The sequence below is a fragment of the Diceros bicornis genome, chromosome 31, assembly GCF_020826845.1.
Source record: "Diceros bicornis minor isolate mBicDic1 chromosome 31, mDicBic1.mat.cur, whole genome shotgun sequence".
NCBI lineage: Eukaryota > Metazoa > Chordata > Mammalia > Perissodactyla > Rhinocerotidae > Diceros > Diceros bicornis.
Genome location: NC_080770.1, coordinates 14,866,185 through 14,884,993, shown reverse-complemented (window position 1 = coordinate 14,884,993; position 18,809 = coordinate 14,866,185). Strand labels below are relative to the sequence as shown.

Sequence of the window (18,809 nt, the reverse complement as noted above, 5' to 3'; positions counted from 1 at the left end):
TCAGTAATTTTGACTGTTTTTTTTTTTATAACAAATAACCATACAATGATTTTTAAGACCATGGTAATAAAGATATAGTACTGATCTTATCAATACCTCTTTTGAGGAAGCATGACTCCTTCTGAAGCTTACTTGAGGTAAGACATAAGCAAGTCAGATTCTTTAATAATCTGATAAGCTTTTCTACAAATTTACTTACAATATCTTGCAGAGGAACAAATAAGTAAGTGGAGATTTTTCTTTGGGGCTTGGATTTCCTAATCCAAACTAGAAAATGATCAAATGATCTTTTATAGCATCTTTCTTCAGAGATGTTCTAAGAACAGCCATGAGACAATTGCAAAGTTGAGGAAGATTCATGTTTCATTTTTCTTAAACGGCTTTATTGAGATATAATTGATGTACAAGAAAACTGGACATATTTAATGTACATAATTTGATGAGTTTGAAGATATGCAAACATATGCAAATATGAACTTGCAAGTGCCTAGTGGAGATCCAGTTTTTCTCCTTACGTAAACTAAGTGAGAAAACAATTTTAACAAGCTTTGTCCTCTCTTAAAATGACTCAATCATCTAAGCACAAAAAATAAAATGAAAGGAATGTTATAGGTCCAAATGAAGAGAACAGTTAGTAAATAGGAGTCCCTCCTTTTAATTACTTTTATTGAAAAAGTGCTTATTGTATGAAAGTAAACAAGAGACATGATACAAATTTAATTGCACATAGTGCCTAGTATATAACAGAGGAAGCAAAAGTTTATCTCCAAACATGACAGTGAGTTATTAGAACTGAAAGCCATTTTATTTATCAACAATGTCAGTATTTAAAGTTCTTCAGTTAAAATCTACTTCCTCTTGAAAAAGAGAAATATACTAAAGGGAGAAGCAAAGAACTTAAGAGTAAGATCATGATTCCTGACAGCAAAATAAAGTCAGCAGCAGTGATTATGGGAAAATTAGTCACAGGGAAATGTGGAAAGCTTGAAAAGGGACAATGATGAGAGCCAAAGGAGAGAAGATATGAGCAGGGTCATCGTAGGGGTAAAAATGGGGAAATCTGAGAAAACCAGGGATGGAATGAATGTGTGCATGTGGAAAATACATCTGCAGAGGCACTAGACAGCAAGACCCAGATCTAAATTCAAGTACCTGATTAAAAAAATGAGGCTATAAATCTAAAACTTAAGACTACAAGCCTAGTCATGTAACATTTAGAGGTTCCCTTATTTGCTCATCACCTTTACTTTCTCTATAAGCCTATTGAGCAGAAGGTCAGCAACGACAAATGTATTCTTTCCTCTCTTGGTTTACATTTTATAGGGGATCTGAAGAGGCTGTGGGTTCAGCTGCAATTACAGTGGGAAGAGCTTATTGAAGCAGGGTAGACAATAGGTCTTGTCATTCTGTTCCCTGAAGATGCCTTTTGACAACTGCGCCAGACAGAAAGCACACACAAAGTGCTCAGGATGGAACTTGTGGCCCATGGCACTGATGCAGCGGCCAGTGATGGGCTGCCCACATCCATGGCAGAGGGTTCCTCGGCGGTGATGGTAATGGAGCTCACAGAAGGGACGTCCATCCAGTTCAAAGAAGGATCCAGTAGAAAAGCTGCTGAAGCAGTCCTGGAGGGGGCAGAGAGCAGAGAAAGGAAAGGAATGCAGCTGTCAAGAAGTAAGTTGTCAGCAAAGTAAAACTTTCAGCCTTGGAATTCCCGCCAGTTACCTGCCAGTTGCAGGAATTCAGTCAGGTCCTAGACAAATGGAGGCTAGAATATCGCCCACTTGCAAAACAGACAAGCAAATGCCCACAACGGATGCTGTGTTTTGTGTCTCCTTTAGGAAGCCCACATCAATTCTTCATCCCAAGCTATGAACCCTCTTACCGGTTGCAGCTTTGCCTCTCAGAGAGGAGAACACCTGACTTTCCCTATATCCAAAATATAAGTGAGTAAGGATACAGACCCCACAAACAAAACACTCTGGATGCCACACGGTGTCCATGGCTGAAAGGTAGTTTTCCAACACTGGGCGGTTGCAGCCACCACACTTCGGTGAGAACATGGCTAAGAAATCCTTTCGGCAATATGGCTTCTTGTCCTTCTCATGAAAGCCTGGAGAGATAAAATCAAGGATTCACTGTTGCAGTTTGAAACTTTAAACCAAGTTGGAGGCTGAGAAGAAGCCAATAACTTAAACTCTTCAAACCTCAGTGTCCTCGTATTCAAATAGATACCTAACCCAAAGAGTTGTTATAAAAAATACATGAGATAATGCAGGTGAAGTGTTTTAGCATTGTGCCTGGTTCATAGTAAGCATTTAATAAGTGTTACGGTCTATTCCTCCTTGATGCCTCTGTACTAGGTATTCCCTCAGCTTGCACAGTTCTGCCCCAGGCCTCAATATGGCTAGCATCATCTTGTGATTCAGAAATCAGCTCAAATATCATCTTATCAGAGAGGCTTCTGTTCAGCCCATATCTATCACTTTATTTTTTTAATTGTCTTTATAGCATTTACCATTAACTGAAATCATCTTTGTGGTCGGTCTTCCCTCATTGGAACATTAGCTTTGAGAGAAACTAGATATTGTTGGTCTTGTCACATTATATCTCTAGTATCTAAAACAGCACCTGAAAAACAGTGCCTAATACTTAGAAATAAAATACTATTCAATAATAACTCCCAAATGGATGCAAGATATAAATGTAATAATTCAAACCATACAAATACTTGAATTAAAAATGGATGGATTCCTCTTTAATCTGGAAATAAGAAAACTCTCATTAAAATGGCTCAAATTTCAAAAGTAAGTTAAAGATTAATAAATTTAGCTACATTAAAAATACATGAAAATGACTTATGCATGACCATAAAACACCATAAGCAAAGCCAAGACAAAGGAGAAACTGAGGAAAATAATTGCTAATTATATCTCAGAAAATACAGCAAATGCAAAGAGCTCTGAAATGTATATATGGTTTTAATTATTGTTTTATAAAATTAAAAAAAATCAATCTCTAACAAATTGAATCAAGTTGAAACAAATTAACTGTATATCAAGATGGTGATTTGACCAAAGAAAGGCAATAATTCACTGCAGTGCCTTTAAAACACAGTATTTTGACTGTATAGTCCCACTGGATGTATTCTAAAGACAAAAAGAGCAACAAAGAAATCTTAAACTGTTTTCAGTAATCTTATTATTTCCAAGGTTTATGTTGCTTTTTTGAAATTATTATAGGTAGATTTATAATAAAACAAATAATTAATTATAGTAATGTAGTAATGCTTTTAGTAAGCACGATTTTCAGTGTAAAAAATAATACAAGCATAAAACAAAACAAGTAAAGAAAAAAAACCTGTAATCTTACACTTAAATTAGAAATATCAGTATGTGTTTGCTCAGGACCAATCTTCCTCTTTTGCTCAAGCAAAAAGACAAACATTGGCAACAGATGTTAGCTCAGGATCAATCTTCCTCACCAAAAAAAAAAAAAAAAGACATATCAGTATGAACTCATGATTTATTTTTCTTTTTTAAAAATATGGATTCTAAGCTCTATCCACTGGAAAACCTAGAAGCAATGCTACCCCAGAAGCAATGGACAGTCCTAGTGCACAGAATGTGGTCTCTAAACACCATTTCCCACTGAAAGCAACGCAGTCTCCTTGGAGAAATGGATGATTCCAAGTACGAGGCAGGACTGACAAGACAAACTTGGTATATCTTGATGTGCCAAGGAGACAGAAAGATATCATAGATTATTGGAGTCATGTCAAAAGGATACAGTAACCAACTTGAGGAGACCACTATTTATATCAGATAAAATAATTTGAGCATAAAAATAAATTGCAATTGATCAAATCACATCAAGGATATATAACTCCATGAGTTCATAATGATATTTAAAAAATAAAAACTCATTAGTCTCCACCGGGTATTGGTAATGATCCTACTCATTACTCTTATAATTACTCTTATAAAGGGAAAGGGTCAAACATTTACTCCACCTTTCCTGTATGAGATGTATTTCAAGATAACCAAATAGTTGATGATGAAAAGCTACTTTTTATATAATCCCAGCTAATAAATGTAGAAACAATGATAGAAAATTCACCATTTTGCAACCTCAATCATTGGATCTAGGCCACGATCATCAATAGGGAAATTTAAAATGGAGGAATCAGGCTGACACTGCTTGAAACCAGTGGTAATCTTAGCATCAATAAAAGTGGGTCAACAGTCATTAAATAACTCCTGATATGATTCAATAATAGTACAGCATCCACCGTCTGTAACCTATTCTCGCCCCTACCCCCCAAAAATCGTACCTAAATCTAATCAAGTCTCTAGGTCGAAACTAATACTTTACGGAAAACACAGAAGAAGTGGAGGATAAAGCATATCAGTTAAACAACACATGAGGAAAGCAGCCAGTCAAATCAAGAATATGTGACATTTTATAGGACATGGGTTCCAATTTCTTAACAAATCAATAGTATGAAAAAGTGGGGGAGAAAGGATGGTTAAAGAATTTTAAAATTTTGAGAGAACAAACAGTCAAATGCAATGCATAGACCTTGCTTGGATCCTGATTCAAATGAACCAAGTAAATGGCATTTTTGAGAAATTTGAGAAATTTGCATATGGGTGTTAAATGATAACAAGCAATCTCTAATTTCATCAATTGTGAAGGTAGTTATGCTTTATTAAAAAAAGTCCTTATTGGTTAAAGATGATGCATGCTGAAGAATTTAATGGTCAGATGACAGGATTTCTAGGATTTGCTTTTAAATACTCCAGCAAGAAAAAAGAGTGGATGGGTGAGTGGGAGTTAGAGGAAATTAGTCTGGCAAAATGTTGATACTTATTGAAGCTAGCTAGGTAAGGAAGCACTTTTGGGTTTAAAACTTTCCATATTAAAAAGTTTAAAAATCAATTTGTTGAAACGTAAGTGCTTTCTCTTTAATACATGAAATTTTCACTGTAGGCACATATTAGAAAACCTCTGGCTTGAGTATTACAAATCTTATGTCCAGATAATGGAGGATGAGAAACCTATGGTGATTACTTTTTATTGTTGTTGTTGTTGAGGAAGATTGGCCATGAGCTAACATCTGTGCCCATCTTCCTCTATTTTGTATATGGGACACCACTACAGCACGGCTTGATGAGCGGCGTGTGGGTCCCCACCTGGGATCCGAACCTGCGAACCCTGGGCCGCTGAAGTGGAGCATGTGAACTTAACCACTACACCACCGGGCCGGCCCCGGTGATTACTTTTTTAAACCCTTTAAACCCTTACTTTATGAAGTAAGTCTGCTTCATAAATAGATAACTAGCCCAAGAAGAAATACTTTTAGTGGTAATATGTTTGACATTATAAGTAAGCCATTAAACTCAAAAGAAATCTATGAAGTTCTAATTTTTGCTAATTGGTATTTTAATTTCTAATTGTAGCTAAGTGGTGAAAACAACGTTAAATAAATATAGCCAACGCTGGAAAATATACAGAGTGATTTACATATTTATATATTCCTAGTGATAAAGTTAAATGTTATTATTCTTTTAGAAAGTCATTTGATAATGTGTATCAAGAACTGAAAAAAAAAAGATATATATATCTCAGTCCTGGGAATCGATCCATACAAATAACTCAAAAGAAGAAAAAGTTATGTTTAAAGATATGCATTGCAGCACCACTAAAACACCAGAAGTAATCTAACTCTACTATTATGAACACATTTAGTTGTTTCTAATATTTGTAACTATAAATAATAATTCAAAGAACATCTTCAGGCATATAATCTTTTATAATTTGAGTACAACCCTAATGGAATAATTGATATTATTAAAATTATTATTATAAAATTATGAAACAACACAGAGAAATGTTTAAGTAAAAAAAAGGAATTTCAGGTATAACTTATGTATGCATAAATATTAATAAATGTAGCAAAACATTGGTAGGGAATTTTTTTATGTTGCATCAGATTAACAGAGTAATAAGTTATAAGTGAAAATTTCTGCAAGGTCTTTTTATTGTCTTTACATTTAAAAAAGAAAAATATAATAAAGTAATTCATCTTCAAGTACTTATTCAAGTGATATGTTCCCTCTGCTTTGAAAATCACTTCCCCCAGATACCCAGATGGTTTGGGCCTTCACTTAACTCAGAGGTCTGTGTAAGAGAACAACTGACTCAACTACTCTATTTCAAATAGCACCCTATCACTCTCTCTCTCTCTCTCTCTCTCTTTCTCCCCTAACATATAGAGTAAGTTAGTTATTTAGTTGGCTAGTTTGAGTACTGTCTATCTTTCTCACTAGAATATATGCACTATGAGGGCAGGAACTTTGCTTTTTATCATTGTACCCCTAGTACCTGACACATACATAGTATTTGTTCAACAAATATTTACTGAATGAGCAGACATGTAAATAATATTACAATAGCAAAACTGAGACTATCAGCTCCAGAATATGTTGTAGTTTAAAGCCTCTCTCCAGGATTAACTAGAACACATATGAACAAGTGAACTTTTCTGTAAAGAACTCTCCTTGACATTTACTTGGAAAGTCTACCTAAGATGAAGATGACTATTAGCAATCCCGTTTATGCATCATCTCCTTTGCACTGGTTCCAACTGAGGGTTCTAGCTACAGTCCTAAATTGAAATTAGATTCTTTACAGCAACCCTCCTGTTTCACAAATAAAAAAAGGAAAGCTAAGAGAAATTACATATAACCAACTAGTCAGGGGAGGAGCTGAGATTCAAATCTAAGCCTACCTTCAAAGCCTGACTTGGATGTCATACCCCTAAATTAAATGTATCCTGCCCTGGACCTCTTTGTGGGAAATGAACTCAGTATCAGCTGAGCCCAAATATCATAATCCAATAATTTTTAAATGAGAGCTCTACCTGTGCACCACTAAAATAGCATGTAAGCCAAGCATGCAGAGTGGATTGGAAAGTAGCCCACCAAGAACATTATTTCTAGAAACCCCCTTTGATAGTAGCAGCCAGATTAAAAAAAAGCAATAGGAACAGCCAGGGGTTGAGACCCAAATCACGTAGCCATAGTTTTTCTATTATCTCCGGTCACTTTTTGATATGCTTTGCCTTGTTCAACTATGCTGTCTTTGAAAAGGAGACAATTTAACAGATTTCTGAGGCGTATGGGTCTAAGAATCTAAACTAAGAATTTATAAGCTGTCCTGTATTATTCTTCTACACCCCTGAGACACAGAAGAGCTCATTTTTTTCACTCTATCAAAGAATGTCTAGAGTCTGACCAAGTGCAACTGAATACAGGAAGGCCTACTATTTAAGAAAAATAAAGCAACTCCCACAAACCATCTTTCTTGCTTTTGAACGGTGCAGTATTTCTCAAACTTTAGCATGCATCCATCATCTGGAGAGCCTATCAATATGCAGATTGCTGGGCCCTATCCTCAGAGTTTCTGATTCCCTAGATCTGGGATGGGGCCCAAGAATTTGCATTTCTGACAAGTTCCCATGTGATGCTGATGCTTTATAAAGTAAATGAGACAAAAGTGAACTTGCCTATAAGTTGATATTACTTGAGAAAATTATAAGACATGCCAACTGACCTAGGAATGACCCTCATCTAGGCATTTGCAGGGTAGCTGATCTCAAGAATGAGACAGCAGGGAAGTAACAGCCTCTGTTTCAACTCAGGTGAGTCCCGGGAGAGAAATTAAAAGCAATCAGCTGAACTTGCTGTGATACCCCTGCATTTAGTAATCCAATAAATTGAGAAAGTTTCAGCACTTACTTCCCTGGAGGCTCTCTCTGGGGCCAATTACCTCTGGAGGATGGATGAGAAACACTAACAATTAAAAGTGTCACAGAGAGAGGGAGGCATTTACCCTCTGGTGAGGCTCTTAACCACAGGGGGAATTAGGGAGCACCTGCATGGCCTGGATAATGAACAATTAAAAAGAAAGACGTAGGCACTGAGGACCTGGTCCCTGTGGGAGGATGCTAAGGCCTGATGTGCTTAGAAACTTGAGCCTTAAAGAAGAATTCTCTGAACTGAAACAAAAATGCAGATGAATTTAATTTCCCAGGAGGCTCAGCAGTTAAGCTGTCATTATAGAAACTGTGTGTGTGACTATGTGACATAGGGTAAGGCAGGATGCCACCTAATTAATGGACTAACCATACAGTAGGAGACTCATTTATAGAAAGCAAAGGATAAAAGCAAAAATACAACTTAAGAGGAGCTTCTAATTAATAAATGGCCTTTTTTGTCAGTTGTCTCAATCAACATATCTTAGGTGTGACTTCTATTTTTGTAAAGTCATAAATGACCCAATCAGCCTTGTCTATTTTGAAGGGGCCCAAGTCAAGAACAATGAAAACTAGGTACCTTCATGGTGCTTTCTGGTCATCCTATGGATAAGATCATTTTTATTTTGTATCTAATTTATGTCTTTTCTTGAAATATGTCTATGTCTTGTTGTTCTGTTCTCAGGGAACTTCCACATGATAATGATCCATGGGCAGTGTTCACTTGCCAACTGTTCTACTCAACTAAGCCTCAGGCTTCTATGGATACCAATACAATATAAACTTACCGTGACACATTTTAATATGCTTTAGATTAAATCTCAAAGAAAAATTCTGTTTAACTAAAGTGCAATCTAGAAATGAAAGACCTAATGAGTTGTGAAAAGCATTGAATGAGCTTCAGCGAACAAGCAAATTACTACAAAGCACATTGCTATTGGAGTCTATCAGTGCTACTCGATCTGGGTCTATCTTCAAATAAAGTATATCATGTTGGTGGCAAGAAAATAAAAAGATCCAACAGCAGAAGAGGAATTGAGTCTCCATCAAGGGGCAGTTATGATGTTGTAGGAAAAACATGGAACTTGCAGAAATGAGACCTGAGTTTAAATTCCAACTCTTTGATTTTCTAGTTGTATAACTTTAAGAAAATCACTCTACCTCTGAGGTTCAGTGTTTTCATCTGTCATTAGGTAAGATGTGAAATAAAATGACTCTCACAAGATTGCAGCGGGGATTAAATGAATAATAATTAGGAATATACATAATAACATTCCTGATATTTAGGAGAGTCTCCATGTTGGTGAGGGACACGACACATGGAATTATCTTCACTCCCTCTTGAAACATTGCTAACATGATAAAGAATTATTTAAAATAAAAAGACACACAAGGAAAAAGAGAAAAGGGAAAGTGATGCCACAGAAGAGATATCAATAAAATTTTTCAAAATTTAAAGTAGGTATAAGAGTGATAACTAGCTTGGCAAAAACAAGAAAACTGAAACCCACATCTCTACAGAGGGGAGGTGCCAATAAAACTCAAGCCATCTGGAGCTCCTAACATCAGAGGGGCTCAGGAACTGAATGCATAAAATAGTCATCAGGGCTGGAAACAGGATTGGTTGCAAGTCTGAAGAGCTGTTAGAAGATCAGATCCCCCACTCCACCATAAGATGCAGTGATTAATTCTGGAAATGTCAAATCAGAGAGTCTCAATGATCAGGGATACTAGGCACCATGAGGAAAGAAGTCAAGTTTTCTACTGAAAAATGAGACTTAAATAACAGTTGACATAATGAATGGTGAAAACTCCATCTTCCAATCTCTTTTTAAAATTTTCATAATGGTGGCAGAGAAAATATCTCTTTGGTAGAATTGATTCAAGATAACTAAATATTAATATCCAAGGGTCCTCCAGCAAAATGGCCTGAGCATCCTACCTAAGTACCATACAGCTGGGTCAACCACTCAACAAGTTCTGCCTATATCCACAGAGCTTCCAATTAGCATTTTAGCATCTTATTATTAAATAGTAAATGGGCAACCAAAGATCAGCAGCATTTGGCAAAGACTAACATAACAAGATGTAAGGCATCAAGATGGAATAGATATCAAATTCCAAATTGAGCTGCAAGACATCCCTCAAAACAAATAGCCATGAACTGTTTGCACAATTCTTGAACTCCTCACTTACACTGAGGATATAAAACAGATGAAGAGAAAGGGAAATTGAGAGAAGGATTTCTTTGGAGAAAACTGTGCTATCGGTGTTTGACCACCACCTCCGAAAGGGATGAGGTATGATTCCTGCTAACCTCAAGTCAAGAAAGGGATTTCAATGGGACCACTCAGAGAGCTGGATATGTGTCCCCCGTCATTAGTGGGATATGGTTGATGGTATTTGACTCATCTCTGGAAAAAGTCCATAGGAGATGGAGTCCACTAGAGATGCACCTGAAAATTAACTGCGATACCGTTGACTGCAAGAGAAAGGTGCAAGTTTCCCATGGTCCGTATATAAAAACGTGAGTGAAAAAGATGATCTGGAACCATTATAATCATTTCTAAGAGATCACCAGAAGGAATAATGTAAACCCTACACAAAAGAATCTGTGTGGAATGGATCCTCAAAGAAATGTGCCAAGGGGAGAATAGCCAGCCAAGACATGTGAAGGGCAATCAAGAGTTTGCAATCGGACCTGTATTGAATCCATAAAAGCATACAAGAAAAAAAAAAAGTCAGAGTTAAACATCTGCCAGGCCCAGAGAGCATAAGCAAATTTACAACAGTAGAGACAAGTTAGAACTTTCCTGCCCTCCAGTCTCATCTCCTTCCATACCTGTTTCAACTCTGGAAGGGTCAGATATCAAGATGAACAATAGGGGTGAGGGTGGTGGATGCCAAAGGCAGGAAAGGACAGATGAAAGGCCATAACCCCCTTCCCTGGCCTCCTGCAGCTTAAAGGCCCTACCAGGGGAGAGAGTAGCTGTCTCTTTAAATAAATTGGAAGCTTTCGCTTATTATACAGACTGAATTACCTAAGGACTCCGTTTTGTGTTTTGTCCTAAATTAATTTTCTATTTAGAACCGTTTACTAAGAGTAATCAGAAAAGACAAGGGACTGCCCAAGTTTTTATTCAGGAGAGAGGAGAAAAAATTCTCCGCTGAGTTAATTCTAAAAGGACAAGAAAAGATAAAATAAAGAAATCTTCTGATTCTATGTATGAGTCATATCTGTTCAAAACAAAAAGAATTCAGAAAAAAAAATCAAGACAATTCAGAAAACAGAAGGAAGAAAAACTTGCAAAGAGGGAAAAACAGATCACACTGAAATGATCAGGAATAAGATTAAAATCTTAATTAAAACTTCTCAACCATGGAAGCTGGAAGACAATGAGGCAATGTCTTCAGAATTATGAGGGAAAATAGTTTCCACCTAGAATTCTATGCCCAGTCAACTTAAGGTAGACAACAGAATAAAAATATTTTCAGATACTCAAGGCCTCAAAAGTTTTACTTCCTCTTCTATTCTCAGGGACTACTAGAGGATGTGCTCTACCAAAAGAAAGACAGTAACATTCATTAATAAAATACATGAGAGGCAGGAAACAAAGGATCCAAAGAAGAAAGTAGTAAAAGAAATTCCCAAGATAATGGTCCAGAATAACTGATTCTCAGCAAGCCTGAGAAGAAACCGTTTCAGGCTGGAGTAGGAGGATGGAAGTCTCCAAGAGAGAACAAATGGAACTGACATATTATCAGATACAGTTAGTCATTTTGAGAGGGAGTTCACAGCTCTGTCAGATAAATTAGAGATAAGCACAACAAAAATTAAGCTAACGAAAAAGAGATCCAAAACTTAACTTTAAGAAAAAATTAATTTATATAAAAAGGATAGCATGATAATATTAATTATTACTATGTCTCCATGTGCTGGGCACTGTTCTAAACACTACACTGGTACTGTATCTTAAAATCCTCAAAATGATCCTATAAGGTAAGCATTACTATTAGGCACATTTTACTGATGAGAAAAGCGAGGTACAGAGGTTAAATGACTTGAACAGCATCACATAGCTAATAAAAACCACAGTCCAGATTTGAAGCAGGCAGTCTAACTCTAAAATCTGTGCACCACTGTAATTGTAGTTTGCTACATGGCTCAACTATAAGCAATATTTCCATAGTTGTCAACATGTACACACTGAATATTGATCTGACCCATAATTATAGCCTAAATATATACTGAGAGAATGGGGGAGGAGAAATATGCTGGGGGTAAGATGGGGTAGTAATAACATTTCTAAATCCTCTCCTTCCCTGATAGATTATGTATTAAAATAATGGTTAAAACGAGAAAAAAAATCTATAGTAATATATTATTTAAAACACACAATAGAAAAAAGCTAAAAAATTTGGAGAGGAGAACTCGATTTGAGGGTGGAGAAAGGAAAGGCAAGGGACTAATCTTTATCGATATTACCTTTGAAGTAATATTTGATTTTTTAAACTATGTATTCATATTTCTTTGATTTAAAAAATCAATTTAAACAAAATTTATAAATGTCGGTAAAGAGTAGGGAGGGAGGGCATCTAGTACTGAAATGGGCATGTAGGACCCAGGACCCCCACAGAAGATCAAGGAAAAGCTCTGCTGGTCTTCTTGAAACTACCCAGGGGCATACCTTCTGCACCAAACACCTCTCCACAGTGAGAGCAGAAGAAGTGCTCTGGGTGCCAGGTTTGGTCCATTGCTGTCAGCACTTTCTGTAAAAGGAATACACAGAGAGATGTTAGAAGGCTGCAGAGCTGTAAACATGACCCCGGTTCTGGGTTCTAAATGAGTGATTAAACGCTACACAAAAGCAGGAGGAAGGGGGATTTACTTACATCCAGAATGGGAGCAGCACAGTATGCACAGCGTGGAGAAAAAAGATGGTGGTAGTCCTTGGGGCAGTAGGCCAAGCCATTCCGCTCAAAGAAGGGACTGGAGCCAATCTCTTCTTTGCAGTGAGTGCAGACGAAGTGCTCTGGATGCCATGCTTGCCCTAGAGCGTGGATCACCTAGAGGATGAAATAAGACCTGGCACGGGAGTCCAGTCGGGTGCTCTAGGGCCTACAGGTTGCACAACTCTGGAGGGCACTCTTCACAAGTATTCTTGTCAATGACACTCCTGGAGTCACACAACACTGAGGCCTAGACTGAGGTTCTACCTATGCAATCTGTTGTCTGTGCTTTATGGATGGTAAAAGAGTGCCCAGTTTCCGGACTGATTATGCTAACAAAACCCTGTAAATGTCTGTTATCACTAGACTGCCCCAGAGGGTGAGAGAAACAAAATAGAGCACAGGAGTGATCAACAAGAGATACTACAGCCTTGGCATGGAAGGGATCCCTTGAAGGCGAAAAGGCCAAATGACAGTTTTTATTCCTCAGGTCTGAACATCTCATCTCACGCCCCATGCAGAATCAGGTTGCAAAGCCCTTCCCATTACAATTTTGGTGAAGGATGATGTAGAGCAGGTGTCTGTGGCCATGATTTGGAGCTGAGCATAGCTGAAAACTATAATCAATTAACTTAGACTAGGAATGTCGGAACAGAGGAAGCAGCAAGAAGTTCCTCTCAGTAAAGGCAGTACAGAAAAATGGTTAAGAGCCCAAACTTGGGAGTCAGATTCTTCTAGGTTCACATCTTACCTCTACCTTTTACTAGACCTTGGACATGTCGATTAACAGCCCTGAGCACTCAGTTTCCTCATCTTTACAAAGGGCACAATAATAGAGTCTCCCTTGAAGGGCTAATGTGACTATTAAATGAGAGAATACTTATAAAGCGCTTAGCTCAGTGACTGGAGCACTATAAGGGATCAGTTATTATTAACTATTACTAAAATGTCTTAGAATACGAGGAGATAGAGCAATCTTTGGTGGGACAGAGACAGACATACACACAGACAGATGGCTGTAGGACCAAGATCATGGCCCATCCCACCTTTCCAGCAATTGGTTTCTGACATGAAGCACAATGGCCCTTGGGCACTGTGGCAATTCCAAGGTCCTGCAAATCCTGCTCCAAACCCCCCAGCATTGAGTCCAGGGAAGGCTTGTCACCCTGCTTGTCTGGTAAGTGTTTCTTGCTGACATCTGGTTTCACTGCAGCCTGGTACCAAGGAAAGAACCATGAAGAGAATCAGTCTCATGTACATTTACCCTCATTGTCATCTTCTGCATGATCCTATAAGTTCACCTCTACTGACTGATCCTTTAGTCTTTCCCTAACCTTTCTCCAAGGTATGAAAGAATCCCATATTGTAACACCAGTAAAAATGCTTTCATCTTCCTTTCATTCTAAGTTCCTCAGGACAAATGAAATCTGACTAATCTTCCTCCATTTGTAAATCTTTTCTGATCATAGGAAATTGAGTGTATGAAGATGATACCTTTTCTTGTTCTTATGACGACCATATGTCAACAGTTAATCATATCTTTTTATTCCATTACTCTGCAATGTTTATTGAACACCTAGTTTGTGCCAATCACTGTTCTAGGCTCTTGGTATAGAGCAGTGTACAAGGCCAACTGAGTGCTGCCCTCGTGGAGTTTACATTCTCTGGGTGATAGACAATAAACAATTTAACAAGTAAATATATGATGTAATGTCAGGCACAGAGAAGATATGTTATATATCAAGATAGAAGTGACAGAGGGTGGTATGGTGAGAAAGAATCGATTCAGACGAGGGTGATTAGAGAAGGCCCTCTAAGGAGGTGATATTTGAGCAGATATTTGAGTGATGTACTTAGGGACCCAGAAATATTGATATTTGTGGGAAAAGCATTCCAGAGGGAAGGAAGGCCCAGAGGAAGGAAACAGTTTGGTACATTAGAAGAAAAGTAAAAAAGGCCACTGAAGCTAGGGCAGAGGGAGTAAGATTGAGCGCGGCAGGAGAAGATGATGGAGAGAGGCAAAGATTGCATCAGGCCTTCACAATAAACTCAGGTTTTATTCCAAGGGTGATGGAGCCATTGGAGGATTTCAAGCATGCGAGTGAAAGAATCTGATTTACAAGATCCCTGTGGTAGCTGAGTGAGGAATTAAGTGCAGACAAGCAAGAGTGGACTAGAGGTACTAGTTAGGAGGGAGATTATTATAACAATTCAAACCAGAAGTAATGACTTGGATCGGTGTTAGGGGAGAAGGTGGTGAGAAGTTGTCAGATAAGACTTGCTGGTAGATTGGATTTATTAAAGCAAAACTCCAAAATAGTTATTATAAACCATTCAAAGGAAAAGCCTCAAATTACAAAAAAAGATGCCCAACTTGTCCTTCATCACTTCATGTCCTGATTCCATCTCTCTCAACTCCTTTCCAACCGGGGCACTGCTACCATCTCCCTAATATTTCCTGATCCTGATCTCCACAGCCTCCAGCATCATATCTGCATGCATCAGACAGGCACTCAAAGACTCCCATCCTCTGTCTTCACTTTGCCTTTCCAATCTCATCTTTTATTACTTAGTCAAAAGCCTCCATTGTTCAAGGCCAGCCAGGCTCCCTGCAGTCTCCCGAATGTGATCTGTTACCGTCTGCCTTCAGGCCTCTATATCCTATTTTTACTGCCAGGCATAACCTCACATTATCTCACTATTCAAAAATTCTCATTTCCCTTCAAGAAACTTTTATCTGACAGATTTCCTTCCTCCTCTATTATATAATGTTAGCTAATGTTGAAGAGATTAGTGTTCAAAAGCTTAAGGTCTCAAAGGCCTGAAAAGGCGACCAATATTAAGTACAAAACAATTTTATATATATACACACACACATATATATATATAAATCTATGTATCTACATCTACATGTACATCTATAATGATTTGCTTGTATATTTCAGAATACTTCAGGATATGTAAGAAATACTGATGACCTCCAGGGGACAGAACCAACAGCTGGGGACAGAGCTGATAGAGAAACAGCTCACTGCAAACTTTTGTACTTTTCATTTTTGTATAATGTGAATGCATGGCCTATTCAAAAAATAGATGTTTTTTAAATGTAAATAAACCAAGACATGCTACGTCAATTAGAAAACACAACACAATCAAAACTCCTAAGGTAGATTTTTTCATAGTAGTTTCTGATATACAGCGCTATGAGGAATGCACGCAGCTTTATGGTAAACATTAAAGAAAAATTTGTTTCTGACATTTATTCATTTATCCCTCTAATAAGTATGTATTATTCACAATGTGTCAGGAACTGTGCTGGGCATCGGGCAAAGGTGAGCCACAAAGACAAGGTTCCTGTCCTCCCTAACCACACACATTTTTATATACTGCCTTGAAATTATTTCATAGTCACTTGACGAGTGCATATCAAATCCTCCAAACCATTTAGAATGGTTGGATTCTCTGCCTTAAGAATTCTAGATGATATTTCCCTTAATACATTTTTAAGTCAACTTCTCTGATTTCTATTCCCTGCCAGACCACATGAGCTTGCCACTCATGCTCTGGAGGCTAGAACAAGGAGGCGGGTTTTATCTGAATATGGGGCTTAGGACTCCTCATCCTTCCCACTTTCAAAGCCACACTTTGATCTCCCTTGCTCTGCCCCAGTCTGCCCACAGGTCTCCTCCATCCTGCTCAGGCAGGTCTCTTTAATAGTCCTGCCACACTTCATCCAGCCTTAGATGCTGATGCTCTCAGGGCTCACTCCAACTAAAAGGACCTCCTCTCTCATCTCTTTGCATCCGAACCCTTTCCATTCTTCAGAGTCCATCCCACATCCCATCCCCACCTCTGACAAAATCTCCTTGACCTCTCCACATCTCTAATGTTTGCTCCATATATTTTGATAAACCACCTGTCTTTATTCTGTAAATGTTACAGAGGCTTATGCTTCATTTTACCAAGCACACTCCAAGCTCCTTGAGATTGGAGGCTGTATCACACTATCTTTTGTGTCCAGATAATACATACCACAAAGTTGAGTTCATCTGTTGAACTAAATTTAGTCTGGGAAAATGAATGACAACATAGAAGAGTTCCTAAAGGGGGAAGGCAGAGCTGAGTTCCACAGAGATAAACCCAGGAAGCTTTATCACAGGGACTGTGCTCACCTTGGCCTGCATTTCACACAGGTGGGCCATGAGCTCATCCAACTGAGCAGCTGCTGAGGTTTTAGGAGGTGGTGGTGATTCCTTTGGCTCTGGGATCTCACTATAGGGATAAAACAAAATATCATATTAACACATCAAAACTCAAATAAATGTTAAGCCACACATAAAACACCAGAAAATGCAGTTTTAACTATTAACCCCTTAGATGTGGGTAAAACTATAGATAGCGAGGACATATTTTAAAAAATAGGTACTAGACTAAAAATCTGAACAAGATTTCCCCGCCTTTTGTCTCCATGTCTCCGTCTGGTCATCTCATAAACTGACTATTGTTCTCAAGTGCATGAAGAAAACTGCTGTACATGAAACTGGTCAGCCATTCTCTCCCAACAACCAGGCACAAAGCAGCCTCTGAAAAGAGATTTAAGGCCATGGCTCAATGTGCATTTTTTATTGTAATAGCACTCTTTTTTTTTAAATTATAAAGTATTATATCTTCTTTCAGTAATTGTCAGGCAAAGGACAAAAAATAAATCAGAATATAGAACAGGCATCAGCAAACTAAGGTCCAAGGGCAAAATTTGGCCATGCCCATTCATTTACGCACTGTCTACACCTGCTTTCCTACAAAGTTGGATAGTTGTGACAGAGACCTTATGGTCTACAAAGCCTAAAACATTTATCATCTCCCCTTTACGGAAAAAGTTCGCAGACCCCTGATAGAGTTTGCATAATGTATATGATGTTGGTTTCACATCCATATAATTTTGAATAAATTATTGATCAATAAAATTTTGGACCCAAGAAACAAAATAGATTCTATTCAAGTGCTTGCACAATCATTAGTAAAATTAACCATGTATGAGGACATGAAATAAAGCTCAATAAATTCTAAGAAGTAACCATACAGATCATATTCTTAGATTTCAGTGAATGAAAGTACAAATTAACCATAAAAAGGATCTATTCACTTAAGGGAAAATAAAATACTTCTAATTAATGCTTGGGATGAGGAAGAAAATAAACCGAATTTTCAAACTACTTAGAAATAGCAGCGAGAGCACACACACATACACATACCATCATTGGAGTTGAAAGCAAAATGTTACTGAAAGGAAAATACATAAATAGACTTATGTGCAATATTGAAAAATTGAAAAATAAGAAAGCCCAGAGGCTTTCGTGGCCCCGTGGCTTAGCGGTTAAGTGCACGTGCTCTGCTGCTGGTGGCCTGGGTTCGGATCCTGGGCGCACACCAACGCACCGCTTCTCCAGCCATGCTGAGGCCACGTCCCACATACAGCAACTAGAAGGATGTGCAACTATGACATAGAACTATCTACTGAGGCTTTGGGGAGCAAAAGGGGAAAAAAAGGAGGAGGATTGGCAATAGATGTTAGCTCAGGGTCAGTCTTCCTCAGCAAAAGGAGGAGGATTGGCATGGATGTTAGCTCAAGGCTGATCCTCCTTAAAAAAAAAGAAAGCCCAGAAACAAATAAACAAAATACTCAACTCAAGAGTCTGAAAATTAAAAAAAAAAAAAAACGAGAATAATTAAACAGGAGTAAAAACATAAATTAATGAAACAGAAAACAAAACAAAAAACTGATAGTTATTTGGAAGCATTGTATAAATTTTCAGGTACATAGAAAAATATGGAAAATCACCCAATAAGTTCTATGAATATTGCAGAAACTTGATACTAAAACCAGACAAAGAGAAAATAGCGTGTATGTGTGTGTATGTGTGAGTGTGAGAGAGAGAGAGAAACAGACAGAAAGACAGACTAAGGAGAGGGAGAGACAGAAGGGGAGAGAGAGAGAGAAGCTTAAATAAAAATAGCAGAAATGTGTTTAAAAAACGTCATG

General features: G+C 37.8%; 1 protein-coding gene across 1 annotated transcript in view; it reads right to left on the bottom strand.

Moving 5' to 3' along the window:
- Window positions 1-93: 93 nt before the first annotated feature.
- LPXN (leupaxin) overlaps window positions 94-18,809 on the bottom strand; it is a 34,954-nt gene continuing 16,238 nt past the window's right edge. Inside the window, exons 4-9 of the mRNA XM_058526816.1 lie at window positions 16,942-17,041; window positions 13,816-13,983; window positions 12,713-12,886; window positions 12,508-12,589; window positions 1,965-2,113; window positions 94-1,625 (exon numbers count right to left, since the gene is read on the bottom strand). Of these exons, the coding sequence (XP_058382799.1) occupies window positions 1,356-1,625; window positions 1,965-2,113; window positions 12,508-12,589; window positions 12,713-12,886; window positions 13,816-13,983; window positions 16,942-17,041 (943 nt within the window). The 3' untranslated portion in view covers window positions 94-1,355. The remainder of the gene's footprint in view (window positions 1,626-1,964; window positions 2,114-12,507; window positions 12,590-12,712; window positions 12,887-13,815; window positions 13,984-16,941; window positions 17,042-18,809) is intronic.